This window comes from Dipodomys ordii, unplaced genomic scaffold (genome assembly GCF_000151885.1).
Source record: "Dipodomys ordii isolate 6190 unplaced genomic scaffold, Dord_2.0 Scaffold19, whole genome shotgun sequence".
Taxonomy (NCBI): Eukaryota; Metazoa; Chordata; class Mammalia; order Rodentia; family Heteromyidae; genus Dipodomys; species Dipodomys ordii.
The window spans coordinates 598,876-615,251 of NW_012267235.1; the positions used below are offsets into that span (position 1 = coordinate 598,876).

Here is a 16,376-nt window from a genome sequence, read left to right on the forward strand (position 1 = left end):
CTGTCCCTCAGCTCTTCAGCTCAAGGCTAGCGCTCTACCACTTGAGCCACAGCGCCACTTCTGGCTTTTTTCCTTTTGCTTATATGGTGCTGAGGAATTGAACCCAGGGCCTCTGGCATGCAAGGCATGAGCTCTACCACTGAGCCACCTTCCCAGCCCCCTGTCCTTGGACCTTGTGTGTGTGTGTGTGTGTGTGTGTGTGTGTGTGTGTGTGTGCATGCACCAGTACAGAGCTTGAACACAGGGCTTAGACTACTCCTTTAGATTTTTTTGCTCCAGGTTGGTGCTCTGCCACTTAAGCCACACCTCTACTTTCAGTTTGTTGCTAGTTAATTGGAGATGAGTCTCATGAACTTTTCTGCTTGGCCTGGCTTTGAACCGTGATCCTTAGATCTCAGCCTCCTGGGGTAGTTTAAGATTACAGGTATGAGCTACCAGTGCCCAGGCCTTTTTGACCACCTCAATTGGTGGATGTGAAGTGACTATGTTAGAAAAGATTATGTAGCTTTTTGCTATTCCTTCTGGCATGTTTTCTCTGGAAGTGTACCTCTCTGAGACTATCATATTGGAGAGATGTGGAAAGAGACAAAGACAAAGATGAATCTGACTACAACCACATGAGAGACATCATTCCAGAACCATCTAGCCACACCTTTCCTAAATTGCTAGCCTATGAATACTTGTCTTATGACATTAAAAACAGTGTTCAGGGAGTGATTTAAAATATAGCATTGATTATTAAAACATGATTCTGATGAGGTATGGAACATACTACCCCAAGATAGGACACCTTCTTATGCTGAGTTAATTTAAGCTGCAGGAAATTGAAAAAACTACAGAAATAGGAAGGCATCTCTCTGACCTTTCTCCACCTTTTCTCCCGAAGCATAAAATAAATAATCATAAAATGAATCTTGACCTACCTCTGTGAAAGTAGGTCATAGACTGAAAGATTAAAAATTAGAGTTACATTTTACAATTGCTAACTGCTTATTTTGCTTTTGTAAACTTGCTTGCGCTAGCACCAATCCCCTCCCTGGAAATAAGGAATTGGGTAAAAATCTCAGAGTCCAGATGTTGGCCCCAGGACAAGGTCTGTGGTCGTAAATAAAGAACAAACAAGTGCGTGTTGTTTTTTAGTCCCTGTTCTGGAATTCCCCAAATGGGACCCTGAGATAATGACCCTCTGGCAGGGAGTACCTGACAAAGTACCTGACACATTCCAGACCACTTTCCCCAGGCCTAGGATCGGAGATAGTGGGTGCCTGGCAACCACTTCTCCTAAATTACCCTAGAAGTACCCTCTAATTAGTTTAGAGCACAATAGCTCGCTAGCCTGACCAATTATTAGCCCCAGCCCTTCCCCCCCTCCCCCCCCTTTGTACTGCGCCAATCATTTTACAAAGAGTGTTACAAAATTTCCCGCGTGGCAAAGTGATTGTTGGTGTATATGGTGACCTTTAAACGGACCAATGACAGGACGTTTTGTGTTATGCGTTAATCTCATGGTTTTTGCCTTTAAAAAGGCTTGTAACCGCTGCTCAGGACTCTCTCCCTTCCCAAGGCCTCTCTCCCTTCCCAAGGCAGAGAGTCCGTTTGCGCAAACGTCAAATAAACTCCTCTTGCTTGTTGCATCTCCCAGCCTGGAGTCTGAGTTTCTGGGGCGCCCTCCCATCCACGAAAGTATCCTAGGGGACTAGGGTCTTTCAAGACTTTCATTCCACAGAAAATCTGCCCTACCAGAGACCAAGAAAAATCTGAACAAACAGGTTTCCATCCTGCCTTACCCCAGCTTATTACCATCAAAACCTATACATTTAAATAAATGTATTCATTCATAAATAAAGGTACTCATTCATTAAATAAAGGTATTCATTCATAACTCTTCAGGACTTTCTATAAAATACAGCTTTTTTTGGGAGGGGGTGTTTTTAGGTTTTTATTTCTGAAGGATCCTGATATCTCATAAAACACTGAATAATTTTGCATGTTTTTCTCTTATTATTTCATTTTTTTCATAAGGGTCTCATGAATGTAGTAGGTTAAAAAAGCTATTATTGTCGGGCACTAGTAGCTCGTTCCTGTAATCCTAGTTACTCAGGAGGCTGAGATCTGAGGATCACAGTTCAAAGCTACCCTGGGCAGAAAAGTCTATGAGACTCTTATCTTCAATGAATCACGAGAAAGCTGGAAGTGGCGCTGTGGCTCAAGCAGTAGAGTGCTCACCTTGAGCTGAAGAGCTGAGGGACAGCATCCATTCCCACTACCAAAAAAAGAAAAAAGCTATTACTTTTTCAGTGTGTGAAAAGATTTTTCAAATTCCCAAGCTCCCCTTCAATAAATAACTCCTTATTTCAGAAAAAGAGGACTTTGACCCCTCTGTAGAGCATTCAGAAGTAATGACAGTCTCAAGATGACTTGTTAACACAAATTCCAACTGCATCTGCCTGTGACTTCAACTTGAGTCTGGGGCAGTGAGAAAAAGCATAAACTGTTTAGAGAGTTGGTAGTACAGAGGAGAAAAAGTAGCTTTTCATTTTCCATTCCATTGCAAGCTTCATGGCTTATACCCTAATAACAAAGATCAACTAAGCCCAACAAGTTTATTTAACCCAAGTTTTATGTGCCACAGGAAACTTCAGAAATGAAAGCCCAAGGAAAACTATATTTTTATGCTTTAGGGTTTTCTTTTGGTTATTTTTGTTCTTTCTTTCTTTATTTAGAGAGAGACTCATTGAGAGTCCAGATTGGTTTCAAACTCCTACTTCTGCCTCCTAAGTGCTGGGACTATAGGTGTGTACCATCACATGTAGTTTGTGCTTAGGTTTGATGAAAAATGGATGGTTATATAAATGTTCAGTAAGATAAAAAAGGAGTGTGCAGGGCACCAGTGGCTGATGCCTGTAATCCTCCTTACACAGGAGGCTGAGATCTGAGAATAGTGATTTGAAGGCAGCTTGACAAGAAAGGCTGTGAGACTCTTAACTATAAATAAACCCCCTAAAAGCCAGAAATGGAGCTGTGGCTCAAGTGATAGAACACTAGCCTTGAGCAAAATATTCTGGAACAGTGCCTAGGCCCTGAGCTCAAGTCCCAGGAACAGCACCAAAAAAATAACAAGGATGGAGCATGACTTGGGATGGACTTAATAAGGCCTATTTGTTCAGATTCTTTTGAACTTTGCACACAGAGCAGAAAGCTCTATGAAATGAAGGTTGAGGACCTACGTTTTATTTTTTATTTATTTATTTTTTGGGTCGGTCATGGGGCCTGAACTCTGGGCCTGGGCACTGTCCCTCAGCTCTTCAGCTCAAGGCTAGTGCTCTACCACTTGAGCCACAGAGCCACTTCCAGCTTTTTTGTTTTTGCTTATGTGGTGCTGAGGAATCGAACCCAGGGCCTCAGTCATGCAAAGCAAGTACTCTACCACTGAGCCACCTTCCCAGCCCTAGGACCTACTTTTTAACCAGGTAGGTCATAGAATTCTTGTATGGCCATATTTTAGTTCTTCTATGTCGCTTACATCATAAGTATATGTCATCATGTCCAGCTTTATGTTTATTGAGATGGGTTCTCACTAGCTTTTTGCCCTGGCTAGCCTCAAATCATGATCATTTTGATCTCAGCCTCCTGAGTTTCTTAGATTATAGGTGTGAGCTACCAGCACCTAGCTTAAATTATTGATCTCTACAGGATACCCTTGGAGAAACAGAAAAAGGCCTACCCATTGCTGCTTCAACTTTTTCCCTTAGGATCCCCAAAGTCTTCAGTCCTCTCTCTGGGGAGAGATTGTCTTGATGTCTAGTTAGTTGACAGTCAAATATATTGTTACATTCAAAAGATCCCCTCGGGGGGCCGGGTGTGTGTGGTGAGATGGGAAGTGATGGGAAGGGGAAACAACGGAGGAGGCAACAATGCTGATAAGAAATGTACTCATTATCTTGCCCATGTAATTGTAACCCCTCTGTACGGTATTTTCACAACAAAAAAGTACAAAAAAAAATCAATAGAGCCCCTCAAATTCTGATGAGCATTCTTTGCCTAAGGCTATGAGTCAGTTTTTTTTTTTTTCCTCCAAAGTGATATCTGTGTCTCTTTGAGACGCATCTTTTGGAGGCTGGAGACCTTTACTATTCCTTTCTGTTTGAGAATTGTAATTCCAATGTACCCAGTCCTCTTGACCCTTTCTTACTGGTCTTTAAGACTCCTTTTAGAATGATGTCTTCAGTTTAGCCTTAATAATTAATTCACAGCCTCCTTGAATTCTCCTTGGGTCTCTCGGATGGTTTAGCTGAACTTTGGATGCTCAAAACTGGTATATAAACACAGTGCTGGTGGCTCATGCCTATAATCCTAGCTAGATCTGAGGATTCAAGTTCAAAGCAAACCCAGAAGTGGAACTGTGGCTCAAGTGATAGAGTGCAAGTCTTGAGTAAAAAAGCTAAGAGAGAATGTGAGACTCTGAATTCAAACCCTAGGATTAGCACAGAAAACAAACAAAACTGCAAACAACCCTGGTGCATTTGCTTCTTTTATACTGAGAGTGCAGAGTAGAAGGAACTACTTGAAAAGAAGGCTATAAGCAAAATACCACCACAACTGTTTTAGTTTTTGTCGGTTATAGGGCTTGCACTCAGGGCCTGGGCACTGTCTCTGAGCTTTTTCCACTCAAGGCTAGTGCTCTACTACTTTGAGCCACAGCACTACTTCCAGTTTTCAGGTGGTTAATTGGAGATAAGAGTCTCATAGACTCTCCTGCTTGGGCTGACTCCCAACTGTTATCCACAGATCTCAGCCACCTGAGTAGCTAGGGTTACAGGCATGAGCTACCAGTGCCCAGCATCACAACTGGTTTTGAATTCCTATTTCTGCATATCATGATCCAGCATTGAGGACAGACAGATCAGACATACTTTATCTGATTTACCTCTCACCATTTAAATGATTTCTGATAAGAAACCTTCAGTTATTCAAGTTGTGTCATGTTTTCTCTTTTGCTTTCAAATTTTTCTCTGTATTCTTTCATTTCCAGAAGTTCCATTTTGATACACCTAAGCATGGATGCCTTTGAACCTGTCATGTATAGGATAGGTCATGATATCTTGGCCTTGAATTTGTAAATTCATATTTTTTTTTACCACATTTGGGCAGTTTTCTGTCATTTTGTATATGTTTTCATTCTAGCTCATCTCTTCGACTTATCTCACGGGTCCCCAGGCTCTGTTCATTATTCTTTCATCTTTTTTCCCCTTTCTTTCTCAGATGATATAATTTCTATTGGTATGGATTCCACTTCATTGACTTTCCCTTTGTCTTTTCTAGTGAAAAATGTAAAGGCTCACTGTTCCCTGTTGATTCATTTTGGGATTATATCTTGGATGTTGTAAATTATGCTGGAGATTCTGGCTGGAAATGTGGCTCAAGTGGTACATTGTCTAACCAGCAAGCATGAAGTTCTAAGTTCAAACTCAGAGCAGGGGAGAGGTTTTATCATAATAGTCTGAAAAGTGTTTGTTAATATAAACCAAATCACAAGCTGACTTAGTTCAGTTCTTTAAGCTTTAGCAACAAGCTGTTGCTTTCAGTTTTTTGCAAGTTTCTGTGGTCCAGGAGTCAGCCAGAAACTTGAGCTAAGTTTATAGAAGACTTTAGGATTCCCCTTTGATGCTGTTTCTTGATTCCCCTTTCCTCGGTTCTGGGCTTTTGTGGTCACTATCGCCTCAGGCTCATTCTGTCTATCTGTTGTGAAATACCACTTAGCAAAATTGCTTTTTTTAATGAGGTTTTTCAAACAGTACAGCCTTTTTTTTTTTTTTTGCAATCTTTACCATCATGTATACTTTGCTTCATTTTTCTTTATAAAACTTGATTTCATGTATGTGTGTTTGTATTTGGGCTTAAAAATTTTTTTTTGTCAATCCTGGGACTTGAACTCAGGGCCTGGGTACTATTCCTGAGCATCTCTTGCTCAAGGTTACTGCTCCACCACTTGTGCCAAAATTCCACTTCTGGCGTTTTGGTAATTAATTGGCAGTAAGACTCTCACAGACTTTCCTGCCCAGGCTGGTTTTGAACTGAGATCCTCCTGAGTAGCTAGGTTTATCCACATGAAGGGTGCCAAGTGATTGCATTATTTCTACTTTACAAAGATGTCTCAGAGATGTTTTACTCAATGTTTTGGGAGCCCCATCAGTGTTGTGTCATGTTGTGTCAATCTATCTTCAAAAGGGTGCTGGCTGCCAGGCATGGTGACTCATGCCTGTAATCCTAGCTGCTCAGGAGGCTAAGATCTGAGGATCATAGTTCAAAGCCAGCCTGAGCAGGAAAGTTTGTGAGACTCTTATTTCCAATTAACTACCGGAAAACCAGAAGTGGTGTTGTAGCTCAATTGGCAGAGCACTAGCCTTCAGCAAAAAAAATTGCTCAGGGACAGTGACCAGGCCTCAAATTCAAACTCCATGATTGACAAAAAAGAAAAGAGTACTACTATTTTCCATTTTCTTGTGAGGCTTATTTCCACCTTTGTGTCAAGGAATGGCCTAATAAAGAATCAGCTCCATTTACAGATAAGAACACTGGGCTCTGAGAGTTGAAAGCTATTGCTAACAAAAATGTAGGCTCTGGGAGAGATTTAAAGCACCTCTTTGATTTCATTTATTGCTTCTTTAGAGCCTTCTTGGCAGGCATTGGCAGGGACTTCAATGGTGGCCAGGTTCTAGGTCCTGGGACAAGTAGCCACAGGTTCTGGCTTCTCCTCCTCAACCAGAAAAGCTGTCTTCCCCATATTTATTCAGCCCGAGTCTTTACAGATTAGACATTTTTCAAGTTGAAGATAAGGCCCTCAGTTCTAGACTTGTGGTGTGGTTCCTGGATGAGTCACTGTTAGCTGAGCTCTGATTTTCTTTTCTGTGAAGGAATGATGCTTCCCCTTGTTCATTCCCCATCCTAAAGGAAGGTCAGATACTGGAATCCTAAGACCTGTCCCTCTGCATTTCCTATCTGGGGAGCACTTCCTCAGTTTACCTCTTCACCCTCTCCACATTGTAGGTAGGTACTGGTATAACTGTTTCATAGATGAGAAAACAGACTATTTTTTAGAAGGAGCTAGTAGTTACCCAAGGCCTCACAGCAAGTGTTAGACCTGAGATTTGAATTTGGATGTTCCAGTTTGTGTTTAGACCTAATGATTTTAATCCTTGGCATCAACTGTGTTGAGTGTTCACGCTGTGGGCAGTTCTCAGTTGTTGCTTATACAGGGAAGTCACACATGGATGCTTCTGGGGAAGAATATGTGCTCACTTAGTCCAGTGCAAAGGCCTATTACATTTCTAAAGCAGGCAGACCCTGAGCCTGGTGATCTGATCCAAATCTTCATGGGACTGAGAGGGAACACATGACCAGAAATTGCAATCTGGGTTATCCAGAGTTGCTTTTTCACTTCTCTTTCTGTCCCAACTGGTTCCCCTTGTTTTCCTTTTTTTTTCTTTTTTCTTTTTGTTGTCAGTCATGGGGCCTGAACTCTGGGCCTGGGTGCCATCCCTCAGCTCTTCAGTTGTAGACTAGTGCTCTACCACTTGAGCCTCAGCTCCACTTCTGGCTTTTTCTGCTTATATGGTGCTGAGGAATCAAACTGAGGGCCTCATGCATGCAAGGCAAGCACTCTACCACTGAGCCACCTTCCCAGCTCCTCACCTTGTTTTCTATGGGTGGCCTTTGCTCACCCAGAGCCACTGCTTTCTTTAACACGAGAGTGGAAAGAAATCCACTAATGAGGCCCTTGTAGCCCATGCCCTCCCAACTGGCCATTCATGTGCCCCAGAGCTGGAAGGTCATGCAGGGTGTTTGGGAGTAGATTTATGCAAACGAGGCCCACCCTTACTTCAGGATGGACAGGGCTGGAAAATCCCCCTGTGTCTTAGAGGAGTTAAGAAGTGTGTGTGTGTGTGTGTGTGTGTCTGTGTTTTAAAGTCTGACATCCATCTGCCTGCTTTGAAAAGACTAGGAATTACTCCCTTTAAAAACAATTGATTGTCAGGCATTAGTAGCTCATGCCTGTAATCCTATCTTCTCAGGAGGCTGAATTCTGAAGATTGTGGTTCAAAGCCAGCCCGGGCAGGAAAGTCTGTGAAACTCCTATTTTCAATTAATTGGCAAAAAGTCTATAGTAGAGCTGTAGCTCAAGTGGTGGAGTGCTAGCTTTGAGCAAAAATACTAAGGAATAGTGCCCTAGCTCTGTGCTCCAACTCCGGTACCAGCACAAGATAAAATAAATGAAATAAAATTGACGACACCCACAAATAGTTCTTATCCCGAACCTCTAGGAGTTTCTGGCATGCCTCATACTATGTACTAGGTGGGGATTTCACTTTGTATATATACAGTCAGGCGATCAGACTAACCCTACAACCTTAAACTCCTGTGATAAACAGAGAATAAATAGACAATGGCACTTCAGTTCTAACTTGCCTGAATCAGCCCCATGCTTCCTGTTTACGTCCCTTTTCTGATCTTTAGGGCTTTGAATTCTGGTTTCCTAGTGATCCAAGTGCTAGCTAAGGACTTTGGAAATTCCTGCTGCCTTGAGTGTGCGCTCTGAGGCCGTTCTGGCTCCTGCATCAATCTTGGACCTACTGCTGTCCTGTCCCTGTATCCATTCTGGCCTCTCCCAGGGAAGGTCTAGGCCACAAATAGCTATTGGTTAGTGATTCTGTCACCCTCAGGGTATGAGCTCCTGAAGGTAGGGTTTTGATATTTTTTGGTAATCTTGAGCAGTGACAACTCTTGTTGCAGAGAAATCCCTGGGACAAGTAGCAGGAGCTTTACTGCTCAGGGAAGAACTAGAACAGGTCACATAGTCCCTGTGGAGAGGTAAGGGTAGCAAGAATGTCAGGGAAGTCTCTAGCCTTCATCTGCCTCTGAGCCACTGTCAGGGTATAGTGGGGACCAAAGGGTCATTGTACATGTTAATGTTCTACTGGTGCCACTGAAAGAAAGCAGGATGTGCTGACCCTAGCTAATATAAAGAAATGGAGATTGCACATGTCCATCTATGGATGGTAAATCAACAAAGTGCAGGAGAGACCTGCAGTAGAATATTGTTCAGGCAGAAAAGAATGACATTCTGATACATGCTACCACATAAGTGAGCCTCGAAGAGATTACACTATATTAATGAAATAAGATAGCCACAAAAGGATACTGTGCTTACATGAAGAACCTCGGGTAGTCAAATTCATGGTGACAGAAAATAGAATGATGGGGATACAGGTATGGCTCAAGTGGTAGAGCACCTACCTAGCATGTACAAGGGCCTGATTTCAAACCCAATACTGAAAGAGAGATAGAGGGAAGGAAGAAGGAAGGGAGAGAGAGAAAAAAAGAGAGGCTCCTGGACAGACAGAGGGAGAGTGTCAGGTAGCTCTGGAGTATGGTTGAAGTTGAATTGACTGGGGAAACAGGCTCCCGCATTGCCAGCTTGGCCAGGAGGGGCAGTTGTGAGTCATTTTACCAGGATCAATTCACCGGCTCATTTTCAAAATGAACACTATGTTTATTGTTTTCCCAATTATCTGACATTAGTTACCCAAGTTTTGTTTTGAACTCACAGCTGCATTTTGGGGAAGTGTTACATTCTATCAGAGTCAGCTCCCTGCTGCAGAGCTGGAGACAGAAGAGTTGAGAGAAGGATGGAGATGTCTGTCCTTGTAACTCTCCAGCCCCTAAACTTGACCAAATTATTAAGGGAATGGAGAGAAACATTTGGGAAAAAAAAACCCTGAGATTAAGTTTCTTTCATGCTAGCAGAGAAAAGGCAGAAAGTTAGGGTTCAAGCTGGCACTGGAATTTATTTATAGGCTTGAAATTTGGACCAAGAATTTATCTCTAACATCATTTAATGTCCTTTCCTTGCCACGCACAGCTTAATATGGAAGCTAGAAATTTGTGTCTTCTTTTATTTTGCTGATCTCTGTAGGCATGTTTCCCTTAAAAACTAATAATGCTACAATGAAAGATTTAAGAGATAGTAAAGCAAACCAAGTCCAAACAAGGACAAGAATAGTTGATCAAAATAAATGAACAGATGTTTAAACACCTGAATGAATTCAAAGATGATTCAAATAAACAACAAGAGAACACAAATAAACATCTGAACGAAATAAAGAAGACAATGCAGGATATGAAAGAACTAAAGATCTAAAAATCTTGAAAAAAATCAAACTGAAACCTTGGATATAAAGAGCTCAATTACCCAAATAAAAACTCAATCAAGGGGCTGGGAAGGTGGCTCAGTGGTAGAGAGCTTGCCTTGCATGCATGAGGCCTGGGTTCGATTCCTCAGCACCACATAAGCAAAAAGAAAAAAGCCGGAAGTGGTCCTGTGGCTCAAAGTGGTAGAGTGCTAGCCTTGAACTGAAGAGCTGAGGGACAGAGCCCAGGCCCAGAGTTCAGGCCCTATGACCAGACCTCCCCCCCCAAAAAAAAAACTTAATCAAAAGCCTATCTAATAGAAGAAGTTAAAAACAAGGTATCAGGGTTGAAGATATAGCTGAGGAATTAGATCAGTCAAGGACATTTAAAAAGTACTTAGAGCTAGGTGTTGGTGGCTCAAGTCTGTAATCCTAGCTACTCAGGAGACTGAGATCTAAGGATTGCAGTTTGAAGACAGCCTAGGTAAGAAAGTCTATGAGACTCATCTTCAATTAAATACCAGAGTTGGAAATGGAGCTGTGGTTCAAGTGGTAGAGTGCTGGCTTTGAGCAAAAAGCTTAGGGATAGCACCCAGGCCCTGAGTTCAAGATCCAGGACCAACACACACACACACACACACACACACACACACACACACTACTTAGACAATACCAACACTTAGATAATACCAAGACTTAAAAATTTCTTAAACTTCATCAAAAAACTAAACCTATGGATTACGGCAATAAATGAGAAAGAGGAAGAAATAACTAATGTCATTGAGAACCTATTCAACAAATAATAACAGAAAGTGTCTCCAACCTCAAAAAGAAAAATAACAGTTATGTGACAGAAGTTTACAGAACTCCTAAAAAGTAAGATAATACAAGAAACACCCCTATACACATTATAATTAAAACACTAACTCATGGAAGAATATTGAAAACTACAAATGCGAATATCAAGCTCATTAGGAAAACAGCAGATTCCTCAAGATAAACACTAAAGAAAAGGAGTACATAAAAAGACAGGATTCTGGGCTGGCTACCCACAGCATGCATGAAGCTCTGGATTCAATTCCTCAGTCCACATAGACAGAAAAAGCCAGAGGTGGCGCTGTTGCTCAAGTGATAGAGTGCTAGCTAGCCTTGAGCACACAGAGGGCTATGCACAATGCCCAGGTATTGCCCCACACCCAAAAAGACAGGATTCAAGCCTTGAAAGACAATTACCAAACTAGACTACTGTAACCAGTGAAAATATCCTTCAGAAATCATGGAGAAATAAAAACCTTTAATGATAAACAAAAGCTACAGGAATTCATGACTACTAAACCAGAACTGCAAAAGATTTTTTAAAAAAGGAAAAATAAAACACAAAAATACAGGAAAGAATGAAATCTGCTAGAAGAGAAGATTGGCAAAGCAGGAAGAGGAAAGGAGCCAAGTGTCACAAAAATAAAATACTAGGAAATACGATATACCTTTAATATTAATGTTGGATGTTAATGGTCTTAATGCTCAATCAAAGGATGTAGAATGGTAACTTGGACCAGAAAACAAGATCCAACCATTTGTTGCCCAGAAGAAACATATCTCACTGTCAAAGACAAACAGGCTTAGGGGAGAAAAAAATGGAAGAAGATCTAAGCAAATGGACCCTGAAAGCAGGCAGGAGTAAGCATACTTACATCTAACAAAATCGACTTCAAGCTGAAAACATCGTCAGAAGGGACAAAGAAGGCCACTTCATATTAATAAAGGGAATGATCCATGAAGAAAAGATTACAGTAGTTAACATATATGTACCCAGATTCATTCAACAAACACACTGATATTTCTTCTCAGAGTTTAGACAATATCCAAAGTACTTCATTTTGATCATAAGCCTGTTTCTCTGGTTGTGACCTTGCTACTTTATGCACATGTCCCCACAGGTTTATCCTTCCTCCCTCCCCCAGACTTGGGATTGGACTTCAGGAGGCGCTTCGGGGCAGGAGCTAGCTTTTCTTTGTGTTGTTTACTTCAAACCAGGCCAAGTTTTCAGAGGGCATCAAAGGAATGTTGGCATACTTGATACATTCTTGGACCCAGTTGCTGTTGGGGTTGGTGCAGACTTCTTGGTTCTTTTTGGTGACCAAGCTGTGAAGATAAAGTTAGAGTCATGGCTGGGGAGCTGGGTAGGGTCTGGATCACATGCCCCTTCAGCTCACCTGGCCTATGTTCTTTATAGCTTCTCTTTGGCTCCTCTGTCTAATCCCCTCAAAGCTCTCTGGTCTCTAGAGCTGATTTTTTCTCTTCTCAGACCCTTCCTCTCTCAGACTAGACCATTAATTTCATCATGGCATCATTTATTGAGTCACATAGATGTAAGAAGTAAAAGTAAGAATTTATTCCAGGCCCTCCTATTTCAACAGAAATGCTTCAGGGAAGTGCTTATATGATTGCGGGCAGGTGACAGTTGAGGGTCTTTCTGTAACCCGCCACCAGTTTCTTTGGCAGTACTTTCTCTCAATACTTAATGCAGCAGTTGGGTGGAGTGTTCACCCACTCAGGCATTCCTGAAAAAAATCACATTGCAAGTCAAGCCAGGGAGGCAGAGAGGGAGACATGGATGCTCACCTCCACCTCACATCAGTTGCATTCTGCTCCTTTGATATCAAGATCTCCTATTAGCAGGGACTGGTATAAGCTTGGTGGATAATGGGGAAAGTAAGAAAAATATTGGGGATATACACATGGCACCTTTAACTTCCTAACTGAATGTAAACCAGTACAAAAGATTAGGGGGAGCTGGCTCTTTTGGTTAGTAGTGACATGGTTGGGCAAATATGTTTGGAACTCCTGTTATATGCCAAGCTCTGTGGAGGTAAAAACATGAGGAAGAGACAGACACTCTTCTTGAATAGTTAACAGACCAGTCAAGGTGAAAAGAACATGAAAGGTTAAGCACTATAATACAGTGTGGTCCAGCAAAGGTACTTTGGGACCAGCCAGCCTTGGTGCTTGAGAAGTTCCAGAGCAGGTGATGGGTATTGAGTTTCTCAAAGGTTCAGTAGGATTTGGAACATGTGGAAGCAATATAGGAAGGCCTGAAGGTAGGGAATCTCAGTGTGTCTGGTGAGCACTAAGCAGCTTGGGATGGCTGGAATGCAAAGTAGGAAGGAAGGAGAGGGAAGAGATGGAGAAGTGGAAGGAGAGAGGAGGCCAGGGCACACACTGACCAAGCTGGGGTGAAGCCTGGAAACCATCCTAGAGGGTGAGAATATATGAGACAGGCTAAGGTTGGGGAGGAGGATGAAAAGGCAGAGCATGAGTGAGAGGAGTTAAATAGAAAAATGTACAGTTTAGGCTTTGAGTCAGAATTTTGGGTAACTGGTTTGAACCATGGGAACTTTATCTCTCTAAGCTTGTTTCCACATGCACCTAGGACCATGGTGAGAATAGTTGAGAAGATGCCCAATTCAGAGCCTGGCACACAGATCGGCTCAGTTGGTACTTGCTGTAATTGTGAACAAATGGGGCTGACCACTTTTCTTGCCTTAGAAGTGGCTCTTCTCCTTCTCTGTGCTGCTTGAAGGATGTAGGATTTGGTTGTGGTCCCTGATTATTCACTTGTTGGAGCTACTACACCAGAGGTCAGGCCAGAGTCCTCCTCCAACCCCCAAACCTGTGGAGGACAAGGCCTGACCCATGTCTGCCTATGGATGGTGACAAAGATTGGTACACCTTGAGAGTCCCATCTAGTTGATTCATGCTTTGGACAGATCATTTTATCTTTCCCTCTCCCTCCTTCCCTCCCTCCCTCCCTCCCTTCCTTCCGTCTTTTATGTATGTACTAGGACTTGAACAGGAACAGAGCCCAGGTACTGAGTCAAGTCCTAGTGCCTACATGAAAGAGACAAAAAGACAGACAGGAAGGGAGGATGGAAGGAAGGATGGAAGGAAGGAAGGAAGGAAGGAACCTGGGCTCTGTTTGTTAGCTTTTTCACTCATGGCTTGCACTCTACTAATTGAATCACAGCTCTACTTCCAGCTTTTTGGTGATTAATTAAAAATAGGAGTTACATGGACTTTCCTTCCTTGGCTGTCTTTGAACCAATGATTCTCAGCTCTTGATCTTCTAAGTAGCTAGAATAATAGGCATAAGCCAGTGGCATGTGGCTTATTTTATCTTTCTTAAAACTTGAACCATCTGCACTGTGATACTTGACCTTTCCAAGGTGCATGATTGCCTCTTCTACCTTCCAGACACACAGTGTCTTTGTAAGTGGCTGCATGCAGTCCCTCTATAAGTGATGTTCATGTCCCTGCTTCTCAGCAAAGTTTCCAAAGCCCAGGATCATCTTGACAACACGTGGACAGGTTGCACTTGACCCTTGCTCTCCTGTGTGTTTGTACAAGGGGAGGCAGGCAAGACTACATGCTTAGGGTAGATAAAGAGAGAAGTAAAATGTTGGAGCCGCCTAAGGCAGTACACTGAAGAGCTGAGTGTCTACCTCTGCCATCGGGTCCCCATCAATTATGGTAGAGACAGGCCAAACTGGCTCTGTTCTCCAAAGTTCCCTAACCGCCCTTCTCTGTAGCTCCCAAACTTTTCAACTCCTTTCCTCTTCTCTGCTGACTTTCTTTAGTCTTAGGTGGGGGGGTGGTAGTGGAGATGGGACATAGATTCCAAACAACATTTTTGGCTGTCCCATTGGTTTTCATTTTGGAAGACTGTGTTGGTTCAGGTAGACTACACCTGATAGCCCCAGCAATCCATGCCAGCCATTGCTTGGCAGCCCTGCCTTATAGGAACCAGGAGACTCACTTAGCTGGTCATAAACAGCAGGAGTTGTGATGAGGATGTGGAGGAGGAGGAAGATAGCAGCCACAGAGAGCTTCATCCTCTCAGAAGGTGAGTGCAGCTTCCAGGAGAGTTGAGCCAGGGCATCTGCCTTGCTGCTGGATATTGTTGCACAGACTACTCAGCATTCTGAACTCTGACCCCAGAGCCAGTAGAGGAGGGGAAACTACAGGCCTATGTGTTGGCATAGAGGAGAGAGAGGCAGGTGCAGGGTTGAGTTCAGCAGGAATTGGAATTCATGTGGGTTGATAAGTGGTGGACTGTGTGATAGTCTGATGCTATCAGACACTTTGCGCATCCTTTCTTAGAGGTTATGATTTGTGCAGGGTCCTATGGGTTGGAAGTGGATGGATAGGCAGTACTGAGAACCAAAGTCATTGCCTCTCAGATTTCTCCCACCATCTCCATGATGGGCAGGAGACAGGATTAAAGGTCCCTAGTTTGCCCCCTGGTGATTGGTCTTTGGAGGGTAAGCATAAAGCAGAATTAGAGAGAATGCAGCCTGAGGAAAAGGCAGTGATATCTGAGAGGATGTCCCATATTCCCAGTCCAAGACACATGGTTGAGTTCACACATGAGCTTTCTTGCCACGAATTATGCTACTAAAAATACTTTGATAAAACTGCCTAATCAGCTGGACACCAGTGGCTCAAGCCTATAATTCTAGCTCTACTCAGGAGGCTGAGATATGAGCATCGTGGTTCAAAGCCAGCTCAGGCAGGAAAATCCATGAGAGTCTTATCTCCAACTAATAACAGAAAAAGCCAGAAGTAGCGCTATGGCTCAAGTGGTAAAGCACTAGCCTTGAGCAAAAAAGAACCCAGGGACAGTGTCCAAGCCCAGAGTTCAAGCTCCAGGACTGGCAAAAAAACAAAAAACAAAAAACAAAATCTCACCGGGCTCCAGTGGCTCACATCTGTAATCCTAGCTACTCAGGAGACTGAGATCTGAGGGTTGCAGTTCAAAGCCAGGCTGCGCAGGAAAGTCTTTGAGACTCTTATCTCCAAGAAACCAACAGAAAACTGGAAGTGGCACTGTGGCCCAAATGGTAGAGTGCTTGCCTTGAGCAGAAGAGCTGAGGGACAGCACCTGGGCCCAGAGTTCAAGCCTCATGACTGACAAAAACAAACAAAAATAACAACACCCCCCCCCAAATAAAAACAACCAAAACCCTGCCTGATCCCTGAATGCCTTATGTTGCTGAGGCACTTGTGTTGCCAATTTCCTTATTTAGTTCTTTGGCCCTTGAACTTCAGACAAATTATTAGGTGCAGTTGGCTCATCCCTCCTGGTGCCCTAAGCACAGGGGTCATCCAACCCTTCTACTGAGCCCAATAATA

At 42.9% G+C, this 16,376-nt stretch overlaps 1 protein-coding gene across 1 annotated transcript; it reads right to left on the bottom strand.

Moving 5' to 3' along the window:
* Window positions 1-12,187: 12,187 nt before the first annotated feature.
* Window positions 12,188-15,076, bottom strand: Ccl16 (chemokine (C-C motif) ligand 16). The gene is given in 3 exon segments (XM_013013071.1): window positions 12,188-12,331; window positions 12,630-12,748; window positions 15,001-15,076. Coding segments are annotated over 3 exon segments (339 nt in total).
* Window positions 15,077-16,376: the final 1,300 nt, after the last annotated feature.